The sequence below is a fragment of the Etheostoma spectabile genome, chromosome 10 (genome assembly GCF_008692095.1).
Source record: "Etheostoma spectabile isolate EspeVRDwgs_2016 chromosome 10, UIUC_Espe_1.0, whole genome shotgun sequence".
Classification (NCBI taxonomy): domain Eukaryota; kingdom Metazoa; phylum Chordata; class Actinopteri; order Perciformes; family Percidae; genus Etheostoma; species Etheostoma spectabile.
Genome location: NC_045742.1, coordinates 14,175,232 through 14,185,402, shown reverse-complemented (window position 1 = coordinate 14,185,402; position 10,171 = coordinate 14,175,232). Strand labels below are relative to the sequence as shown.

General features: G+C 39.5%; 3 protein-coding genes across 9 annotated transcripts in view; 1 reads left to right on the top strand and 2 right to left on the bottom strand.

Moving 5' to 3' along the window:
* si:dkeyp-115e12.6 (centromere protein F) overlaps positions 1-3,676 on the bottom strand; it is a 26,660-nt gene extending 22,984 nt beyond the window's left edge. For 4 of the 6 annotated variants that reach the window (XM_032527953.1, XM_032527952.1, XM_032527957.1 and 1 more), the window contains exons 1-4: positions 3,445-3,676; positions 1,202-1,291; positions 843-1,020; positions 205-401 (exon numbers count right to left, since the gene is read on the bottom strand). In XM_032527953.1, the coding sequence (XP_032383844.1) occupies positions 205-401; positions 843-1,004 (359 nt within the window). In that variant the 5' untranslated portion in view covers positions 1,005-1,020; positions 1,202-1,291; positions 3,445-3,676. The remainder of the gene's footprint in view (positions 1-204; positions 402-842; positions 1,021-1,201; positions 1,292-3,444) is intronic. The other 2 variants (XM_032527954.1, XM_032527956.1) reach the window with 2 other exon arrangements.
* Positions 3,677-6,039: 2,363 nt separating this feature from the next.
* Positions 6,040-9,758, top strand: zgc:162144 (RD3 domain-containing protein). The gene is made up of 3 exons (XM_032528707.1): positions 6,040-6,307; positions 6,810-7,117; positions 7,992-9,758. The coding sequence occupies exons 1-3, from the start codon at positions 6,302-6,304 to the stop codon at positions 8,356-8,358; spliced, it is 681 nt and encodes a 226-aa protein (XP_032384598.1). The 5' UTR covers positions 6,040-6,301; the 3' UTR covers positions 8,359-9,758.
* A 246-nt stretch (positions 9,759-10,004) lies between these two features.
* Positions 10,005-10,171, bottom strand: part of stx5a (syntaxin 5A) — a 7,903-nt gene continuing 7,736 nt past the window's right edge. For both annotated transcript variants that reach the window (XM_032528701.1, XM_032528702.1), the window contains one exon: positions 10,005-10,171. This exon is cut by the window's right edge and continues 1,190 nt beyond it. The gene's annotated coding sequence lies outside the window, so the exon portion shown is untranslated.

The window sequence follows — 10,171 nt, the reverse complement described above, 5'->3', positions numbered from 1 at the left end:
AGAGAGAGAGAGAGAGAGAGAGAGAGAGAGAGAGAGAGAGAGAGAGAATGAAAAACAATTGGAAAGAGATCTGTGGCATCTATATCATGACATCTAAAAATCAATCAAAACCTATATGTTGCAAAGATATCATGTATTTTTTTTAAAGAACTACAGTGGGTCATTTTCATTGGAGTCCATGAATGCCATTCCACTGGTCCTTACCTTTTGATTTCCTGGGTGAGTTTGTTGTTGAGGGTGCGAGCAGCATCTCGCTGGCCCTCCAAAGAACATACTTGGGCCTGCTTGATCTGGAGCTCCTGGGTCAGGCGGTCACTGCTGGTCACTGCTGCCTTGGCCTCCTGTCGAACACTCTGGAGCTCTCTTTGCACACACTGGAGCTCGCCACGGACCTCCTCATACTTGGCAGGGGGGGGAAGAAAAGGAGAGGGAAAGGTACATATTATACAATTATAAAAAAAAATGGAAATAACAAATACTGTCAGAGATGACTGACTATGCCAGTGTATAGCTGGATTTTATATGTAATCAAATATTTATACAACATAATATTTACAAAAGTTTGCCTTTTTCAACTGCATTGCTCATGGTTTTTGAATGACGAAAAAAACTTATAAGTTGCACCAAATATGATGACAGTGTTGTATTTAAGATACTTTGACACACTTGTAACTGGATACTTGTACTTGGATATGGTTCTCAGAGCACACTATACTTCAGTACTATGCATCAACATTTTATTAGGCACAATTAACCAGACTTTAACTTCACCTAACTTGATAAGGATATATATTTAAAAGTAAACTTAGAAATATGCCATCATCCATAAGTGTTAGCCTAACCTTCACAGTCTGTTTTTCGAGGCTTGTATGAATGTTGTCCAGTTGCAGCTGTTTCTGCTTGTTCTCTCTGGACAGTCGCTCCTGGTGGACCTGCAACTCCTTAACCTTTTGCAGGACCCGTCCAGATAGCCCCACCGTCCAGTCCTCCTCAGCCCAGCTCATCTCTCTTTGCTTGGGCCTGACGGGGTGGGAATATAACATCAGCACAAAAACTCAAAGAAAAGTTAAGTTTTACTTCTGTCTGCATTAAAGGGCACTCTGAAAAACACATTTCCTTTCTGTTCTAAAGGGTTTCTGAGGACTTAGGATGGCCATTTGTGTTCAAATGCATGCATCTATGAGACAACCTGCTAGCTGACCTTTCCTATTACTGCTCGACAGATCCAGAATCAGGAAGTTCCTGGAGCCATAGGAGTCTGTAGCTGGGGTAAAGAAACCAGCAACACAGTCTGAAACAAAGAGGAAGTACAGGCCTGTTAAGTAAGATGTAGGTAGCTTTGTTTTCAATCATAAGTGCCCCTGGTTGTGTATCCTGTCTTGAATATGTTATGTTGCTAAGGCTTTAATCCTTCAGGGAGACGCTGGTTGTCACCGCTGGGCAGCTGTGACTCAGTGTTTTCCAACACAGACTGCCTGCAATGTTCCAAGAGCACTTCCAAGTTAAAAAATTAAATAACTTCTCTCAAACTTCTGCAACAACAGTTATTGGTAAAAATTAAATAATTGCATGTGAATACAATTGTTTTAGTTAATAGTTAGATCTGCAAAAACTGTTTACTAGCACTTTATATATGGGTTAACACAAACACAAGCAGAGTTAAAACAGACTGTTGGAATGAAGAAAAGCCTGATTTTTGACATGCATGCACTCTAGCCTCAAGGCTAATAACATCATAACACCAGTCAGACTTCCATTTCTGAAAACAAGAGAGGCAGAAATACTCAACTAAACGGACAGATCTATTAGAGAAATAGGCACATCATTATGACACAAAAACAGCTTCAAACACTGTACAATAACACTTTTGTAGACAAGTTGAAATCCATGTGTTAAAGAAGATAATACCAGAGAATGGCACTGAATAACTGACTTTAAATCAATTCTGAAAATTATAAATAACTCATTTTCTGTCATCAACTACTGTGTCAGTTCTAGTCTAGTTTCACGTCATTTAAATATATTGATAAAATAAAACATATTTGAATTTGGCTGGGTAAAAATAAAAAAGTCAACAATAGTAAAGCTAGGCTTGTTTCCCCATTGTTGTCACAAGTGTTTTTTCACAGTCCACTTACGGTTCTTATCAAGACAGAGACAGGCAGGTGTTCCCATGACCTAGTAGACACTATGTACCTGCCACATCCCTTGTTGAATTCTGGCAGGTCATCCCCATGTTTCTAACTCCCCATGTTTCCTGTTAATTAATATACAAATAAATAATTTGCCTAATTTAAATCTTTAAAAAAAGATGCAGATTATTTTCTAATATCTGACCTCAGAGACACTAGAAAAATGAATCATATATAGCCTAATCATATAAAGTATATATAAAAAATAATGATTACTCATCTTTGTCTTGAATCTATAAAAGATGTATGTAACATATAGCACCTTCAAAAAATGAGTTTACAAATAGCTGGTACTGCAATTTTAAGACGTTCCCTAAGTACGTCTACTGTGACCGGTGTGTTGGACAGACATTCAGTTCTTTGCGCTCTTAACTGAATCGTCATTTTTGGTGATTTTGAGTTAAAAATGACTGTAAAACGTCTAAATTTGCTCTCCAACATACCCTGAAACTGGCGGAATGTCAAACAGAGGAGAATTCCGGTGATTTCAACACGTAGCTCCGTTGTCTGTAAATCTGGAGTGCTGTCAGTAGAGAGAAAAACTAAAACAATCGGTCCTGCCTAAGTTATCCTCCTGCTAGAGTTAGCACCCAACCCAACTGGCTTAAACAGGGCACGTTTTAAATGTGTTTTTAGCCTCTAAACATGTTCAAAATGTCATTACAAGCACCTACCCATGTGAAATGATTCCTTTCGAGTGAACACAATGAATCTGACTAATGAAGATGTGAAAGAAATGCATGAAAGTTGTGCTAATTCAGCTCTGTTAGTTCACTTGGAAGGAATCACTTCCAATGGGTAGGCACTTTTATTGACATTTTGTACATGTTAAGAGGCTAAAAACACGTTTAAAACGTGCCCTGTTTAAAGTGGTTGGGAGCTAAAGCTAGCAGGAGGATAACTTGGTGTAGGCAGCACCGACTGTTTCCGTTTTTCTCTCTACTGACAGCACTCCAAATTTTTAAACAACAGAGTTACGTGTTGGAATCGACCGGAATTCTCCTTTAAGTTTAGAAATCCAGAGGTTGGACCCTGGCCTGTGCTGTATCACGAGGTTCAAACAGAATAGCGTAACTGACAACTTCCAAACACTTTCACCTTAGCGTCCATCATGAACGCCACCACCGAGTTAGCCAGAACCGCACCATGACCAGCTGAGCCAGATCTTTTGTGCTTTGTCCATCAGCGGTAAGTGACTGACAACTAACCTAGCACTGATGCTACGAGCTAACCCCACACTAGAGCTACTTACCATTCACTTTAGCGGTAACGTTACAAAGGGCGCCAGCCGCCAGGGAGCCGCAGAGTCGTGACGCTGCTCTGACATCAACAGCCCCAGTTCTTCTCTACTCTACACACCTTTGACCAAAACAACTGACCTTAACTGACAGTTTTCATATCTTAGACAAGGAGGAGCGCGCCCAGTTCAGCTGACAAGCCAAACAGTCATTGTGGCACGAGGCGGGGTGGGGGTTAATGACGTAGAAGGGGAATGTTTTGGGAAAAGTCCTCGCAGCAGCGTGAACCTCTGATGACCTCTAGCGACAATCCCACTACAAATCTGCGAAACAGCCATCATCGTTATTAGTTGTCACATGAAATCGTACAATGCCAGTGAAATTTAATATTTGTCAGAGAACACGACAGAAGAGAGGTAGGCCTATTTACAATAAAGTATCTGAGCTGATCTGAGAGATGGCAAAGTTACTGTCATGAGAAAAAATGGATTAGACTAACTCATTGTCCATTTATAATTTTTTCAGCCTTGTTGTCCTTTGGAAAAACTCAAACTCATACACCTTTTATGATACTATAATTTGATCAATTGTCATTTTCTTTGGTAATATGGAAATAGGTAATCTTGAAATACTTTTGAACTGACATTAAGGCAGGTCTGCTTTATTACCAGAAATTAGTTTAAAGACTTCCTTTGCTGATAAAGTGCATAAGCCTATATAATGCTTAATCAAATAAACACACGTCAAATTCTTAGCTATTAAATGCTGGACAGTGGACGCAAATATTGGGAGTAAAGGGGGCTTTATAGGTACCTAACAGCTAATTGGATTTTTAAAAGTACTGTATACAAAATTGTACAGAAAATACAACAAAATATTATTTAAACAAATGATTCTGGAGCACCATTAGCAGTACACCTTGTGCTTCACTAAAACGTAAATTGTAAATGTTTTTTCAAGGACAAAGTGCTTGCTGTACACAGGATATTATCTGAACATATTCAAGTTCTGAATGTGGAGTCCCACAGGGTTCTTTTGTCTTTTAAATGTACTGTATATGAATTATTTTAAGATGACCGCTCTAGGGAATTTTTTCAGATGATTGTTCTTTACTAATGTCTCATAACAAAAAAAACTTAAGTCTAACAATCTCTTGTCAAGGGTCCTTAAAATGAAAACGCTGGCTCATCCATTCACCTTAGAAAGACAGAAGCTATCCTCTTTATCTGTAAGAGGAATGCAGTGTAACGTATGTTAGTGTGAGTTGCACCAATGTATCTGGTGACTCATTTCTTTCTAAAGTGAACCTAGGGATTTTATTACCCAGTAAAGCTACATTCTTAGATAGGTCAGCTGTAAACTGCTGAAACTCTGGTTCCAGGTCCATTTTGACTATGGCGTCACCTTCTGGTGTGCAGAAAGTTACAAGAACAATGAAAAAATAAACAAATATGAATAAGGGTAATTTTAAAATTGTCATAATATGTATATATACACAAGTTGAATCCGCCAACTTTAGAAAGCTCAAAAATTATGGAGGTGGTCAATTTTATTACAGTAAAATGTAGCATATAAAATCACTATAAAAAAACAAATATTCATTAAACTAGGCTTCTCTGATAAAAGACACTAACAGCTTTTGTACATGAAGTAGTACAACAAATTATATAGTTTCATTTTAAGGGTCCAATGGAGAGAAAAACAAACAATAAAACATTTCTTCATTGTGCTGCCGCACAATGAAATGGGTTTCTACAAGGCTAAAGTGGATCACATCAAGTGGACTTTAAAAGTTTGTAAACTCAATGACTCTGTATGTGTGTTTGACTGGTGTCATGTTTTCATGGTGTGTTGTTTGTTGGAGGAGCACCATGGAAATACTCCTTGAGACATTCATCATGTTTTTATTACTGATGATTGTAGCTGCTGTGCAGAACTCTTGTAATTTTAATCATCCCTTGCATTCAATTAATCAGTAAACACTGGTTGATCACTCACTGCTCCTATTTAGTTACAGCGGTAACAACGCCACTGTAGGCAACTGTAATTAGATTATAATAGTCATTATAGTCTCTGGATTTGAATGTAATCTGGGATTTGGTGGCTCAGCGCTGAGTGATGCGGAAACCCAGCAACTAGCCTGTAGTTACCTTACATACAAAACCATATGATAGCCAGTGGGAAGTTATATAATCTTGTCCATAACTGTCTGGTAATGGTGTGCCTGAGAAATTATTGTCTGTGTACTGGGAGACCATACTGTGTTATTTTGAAGGACTCTGTTGGGTGAAATGACAGTAGTCTAACAGTTTGAAACCAGAAAGTATGCTGTTTAAAATGTCATGTCTGCTCAGGAATATCTCTGTCAGACACTGTGGAAGTACCTCTGAGCAAAACAGTCCTGACTGATGGTGTGTATGAGCTGAAACCTTATTTACATCTTTAATTAATAGCTTTAAGACTGAGAAACATATTTAAAAGAAAAGTGGTTAAAATTAGTCAATAAACTCATGCTATTAACAACCCAGCTACACAAACACACACTCCTCACCCAGGTGCACGCTCATGTTAGGTAAGCTCCTCTCGTCACTCGAACTTTATTAATACAGGATTACATTTATTCTCAATCCCAAACTCACACACACAGTCCACGGGCACAAAATTACAAGCCCTGTCTGCCAAGGACTGTCGAAGGTGGCGAGGCAGTCAGGTAGCCGTGGGCCATCAGCTGAAGTCCAAGGAGTTGTAACCTTTTTTAAACGCCTTTTAAATGGAGGCCTCCTGTGCATCTGGTAGCTAATAGAGACTTTACGGAAAACTGGTGGATTTCTGTCTGACAACAATACACTGCAGCTTTGCAATCCCAGTTTAATGACGGTAAGACAATATTTAAACTTCTTATGAGAACGTTTAGAGCACGAAAATGACAAGTGATAACATTTTCTTAAGAAACATGGTTTCTATTGATCAGCAATATGAGTTGTTTGCCATTCACATATGAGTCATGTTTTACTTGAACAGATCTTACTGATAAGATGTATCTGGCATAAAGGTTATAAAGTATTTCTTAGGTTTCTTGTTGTGTATGGAAGCTTACCGTAGATTCTCTAAACATTTACGGTAGCTTTGATTAAGTCTCTACATCTAATATAATTTGCATCCAACATGTAAAATATTCTTCTACAGAGTGACTGCTAAAGTGAAATTGAATGGGCTCTAAGTCTTTCTAACCTTTTGCCTTGTCTTTATTCTCCAAAATAATTCTTAATTACTATAACCTCAAATATTAACTTGCTTAGATTTATGTATGGTGCCACATCCAGATAATAAAAATAAAAGATTTCTTTGACTTTCTACAAATTCTGTCCTACTTTCCTAGATGTTTCCTTGGTCTGCTGTTTTCTCCCTTGAGCCCAAAGTGCCCGGCCAGCGCACCTCTCAGGAGTTGGTAACCAATACTCTGATGTTGGAGCTAGGGGCCATGGTGAAGCGCACTGAACGCATTCGTTTGGAGCGGGCAACAGAGGGACAACGCCGCCGTCGCAGTTCCTCCTCCACTGCTGACTACAGCTGGCTGGCCACCGCCCCAACGCCACAGCCCTATGAGCTGACACCCAACGACCTGCTGGAACTGCAGGATCTCTGTGCAAAGATCCCTCCTGCACAGTGTGGACCTCTGATCGCAAGGTGAGAAAGACAGGGAGACACAGAGACATAAAGACATATTGTATAAAGACCTGTATTGTCATACAAGACAAGAAAGAGAGAAGTATAACTATTACTGAAATAGAAACTGAGAAAGCATGAGACAGACTGAAACAAAGAGTGAGGCGTAGAGCCGGGGACATGCAGAGACATGGAGAGCTACTGAGACTTAAAAGAGTTTGACTGAAAGACAGAATATGAAAAACAGAGCTGCAGGGTCTAATCCCTGTAACTCCCTTAACTATAACTTGAAAAGTAGTTGTCTAAGAGACTACATGCAGGGCACGCACATGCCCACGATATCCCAACCAGAGATCCTAAGCTGTGCCCAAACACTGTTCTGATGAAAACTACTGCTCACAACTTTTCACATCTTTTCACAGCTTTTGCAAAAGGTTTAAAGCTGAAAGGATAAGTCCGCAAATCAAATGGTTCAGTGTTTAAATTTTCAGTTATTTAATTATCTTATGCTGGTTTTATGTTATCCATCACCTTCCAGCACCTGTGTAATCAAGGTTCATATCCTACCAATCAATCAATCAATCAATTAAAATGTATTTATATAGCACTTCACAGCAACCAGCAGGTATCCAAAGTGCTTTACACCAGGAACAAAGTACAAAACAACATTTCATACAATAAAAAATAACTACCAGGGGCGTAGTGGGGTTTTCTGGACCACTTTTAAAAGACTGCAATGCCCACTTGGTGGCGGTGGCACCTGCACCCTTCTGCCCTTATTTTTGCGTGCCTGACCTTGCTTTTGTTTTGTCTCAACTGTAAAGTACTCTGAAAATAAGTGTATTATTTTGTAACCGACTGTTCCTATTAATCACAGTTATTCTTCCCCCTGTAGGTTCAGGAGGCTGGTGTCGCAGATGGAGCCTGAGGTTCACGAGGTTCCCCGGCTGTTTCGCTCAATGCTACGCGACAGCCTGGACGAGGGGAACGAAAATGAAGACTTGCCGACACAGGAGTTTGAAAAGCAGCATCGCAGCAAGAGCCTCTCTTTTGTTACTTTCCGCACCAAGTTCTGCACGGGTCCGTTCTTCAAGGGCAGCAGCATAAGAGGCTCCAGGGGGAATCTGGAGCAGCAGGCGGGATGGTTCGATGAGGAGGAGGATGGAGAAGGGGAAGAAGAGGCCATCAAGGCCAGGGCAAGGAAGGGAAGGAGCAGGAGCATGCCAGAAATCAGCCCTATGGAGCAGAGCTCACAGGGGTGAGAGTCAGAGGAGAGACAATGCAAACAGGATGGTGGGAGGGTGAAGACCTGTAGAGATGTTCTCGTATGGGGAGAAAATGAAGACAATAAGGGAAAGTAGAGAGATAGGTACAATACTGTCAATATGGGGAAGGAGAACAACCGGGACTGTTGAGGAAGGAGGGAAAGTAGCTTTCAGTGGAAGAAAAAAGGGACAGTATAGATTTGGGGGGAAAAAAATCATCATTTGGCCTCTTTCAAACTTGAAGTCTTTAGTTCATTCCAAAAGCATTACTGTTTTTGTTTTGGGATTCTGAGGCATATGGTTAGCATTAAGATCTGTTGTCAGGTACAAACTTGATTAAACAATACTGCAGCCATGCTAGCGGCTCTGTGAGGCTGTACTTGGGACAGGGAGAGTGGTAATTTGAGCTAAATGCCAACGCTTGCATGCTAACATGGTGATGTTCAGCTGGCATAATGTTTACCATGTTCACGATCTTAGTTTAGCACGTGCTAACATTTGCTAATTACCACTAAACACAAAGCGCAGCTGATATTAAAGGGAATGTCTATAGTTTTGCACGAATTTGCTCATTAAGCAAAGTATTGGACACATTTTTTTAAACCAATGACCATGCAAAATGAATGGTCAGAGGATGACCAAAGGGATTACAATTCATCCTTTGGGGACATAAATATCTATATCAAATTTCATGGAAAGCCTTTTAATATTCATCAAATCATCTCACTCAAAACCACAAATGTCAACCTGCTGGTGGCACTACAGGAAATGTGAGATGATAACCAAAGTCATTAAGGTTCTTCATCTGGGGACCATTAATGTCTGTAGAAAATGTCATGGCAATCCACCCAATAGTTGTTGAGATGTAGATAAAGAGCAACTAAAATGTGCTGCATGGGGTTTTGTTTGAGTAAAATTGTCTGCATTGCTAACTTACACATGCTTCTCATTTAAAAGAAACAGCTGATGCAATGCTCTCTAAACAACAACTCTGTCCCTTTAAAATCATATTATGCAACAGACAGGACAGCTGTTTTCTGCAGTAGATGGGAGGGAAGTATAGCCAAGGCCACTTATCTGTATATTCAGCAGTCAGTTTGGCTCCAGATCACCCGCTCAGTTAGCGGTGCTCTTATAGTGTGTGTACCTTCAAGGAAGAAAGCATTTAATTGTAAGTTGCTCTGGATAAAAGCGTCAGCTAAATGACATGTAATGTAATGTATTGTAATGATCAAGCAAATTCTTGCAAGCGGGAAATAACTTCAGTAATCTTTTTTTATTGTGAATATATGTATTTGGGGAAAGAAATATACAATGTTCTCATTACTTCTATGCAATTAAGATGTTTTCCCCCACTAAGATGTCTGTTTTTTGGTTTAAATATACAGTTGACTAAATGTGACTCTTGTATTTTTGCCCATTTATGTCTGTCAAGTGTACATTTTTAAGTCAAGTCTAGTAACCTCAAAGGACCTTCATCTATATTGTCTGAGGGCTGTAAAAAAATACATGTCTTTCTGGTGTAAAGAAGGTAGAGCACCTGCTTAGCATCTCTCTGTCAGCTAGTCTGAGCCTCCCAGTATGGCTAATTATACCGCTGCTCCTAAGTAATCCTCTTAACCTAAAACAAAATCTCAGCCATGAATGCTAGCACCCCTTTGTCATTTTATTAATATGCACTTTCTTATCAATACATCATTATCACTATTTGCACTTTAGACATTGAAGTCAAGGCATTTGGCTAAAAAATAACAGACAGGGAAAAAAAATAGGAAGTTTTCTTTCTTTTTAAAAAGCTGTGGTCATTTAA

Excerpts from the sequence above, each read along its gene's own strand:
- zgc:162144 (XM_032528707.1), top strand. Across the intron at positions 7,118-7,991 it reads TGTGGACCTCTGATCGCAAG|GTTCAGGAGGCTGGTGTCGC; the intron begins GTGAGAAAGACA and ends TTCCCCCTGTAG.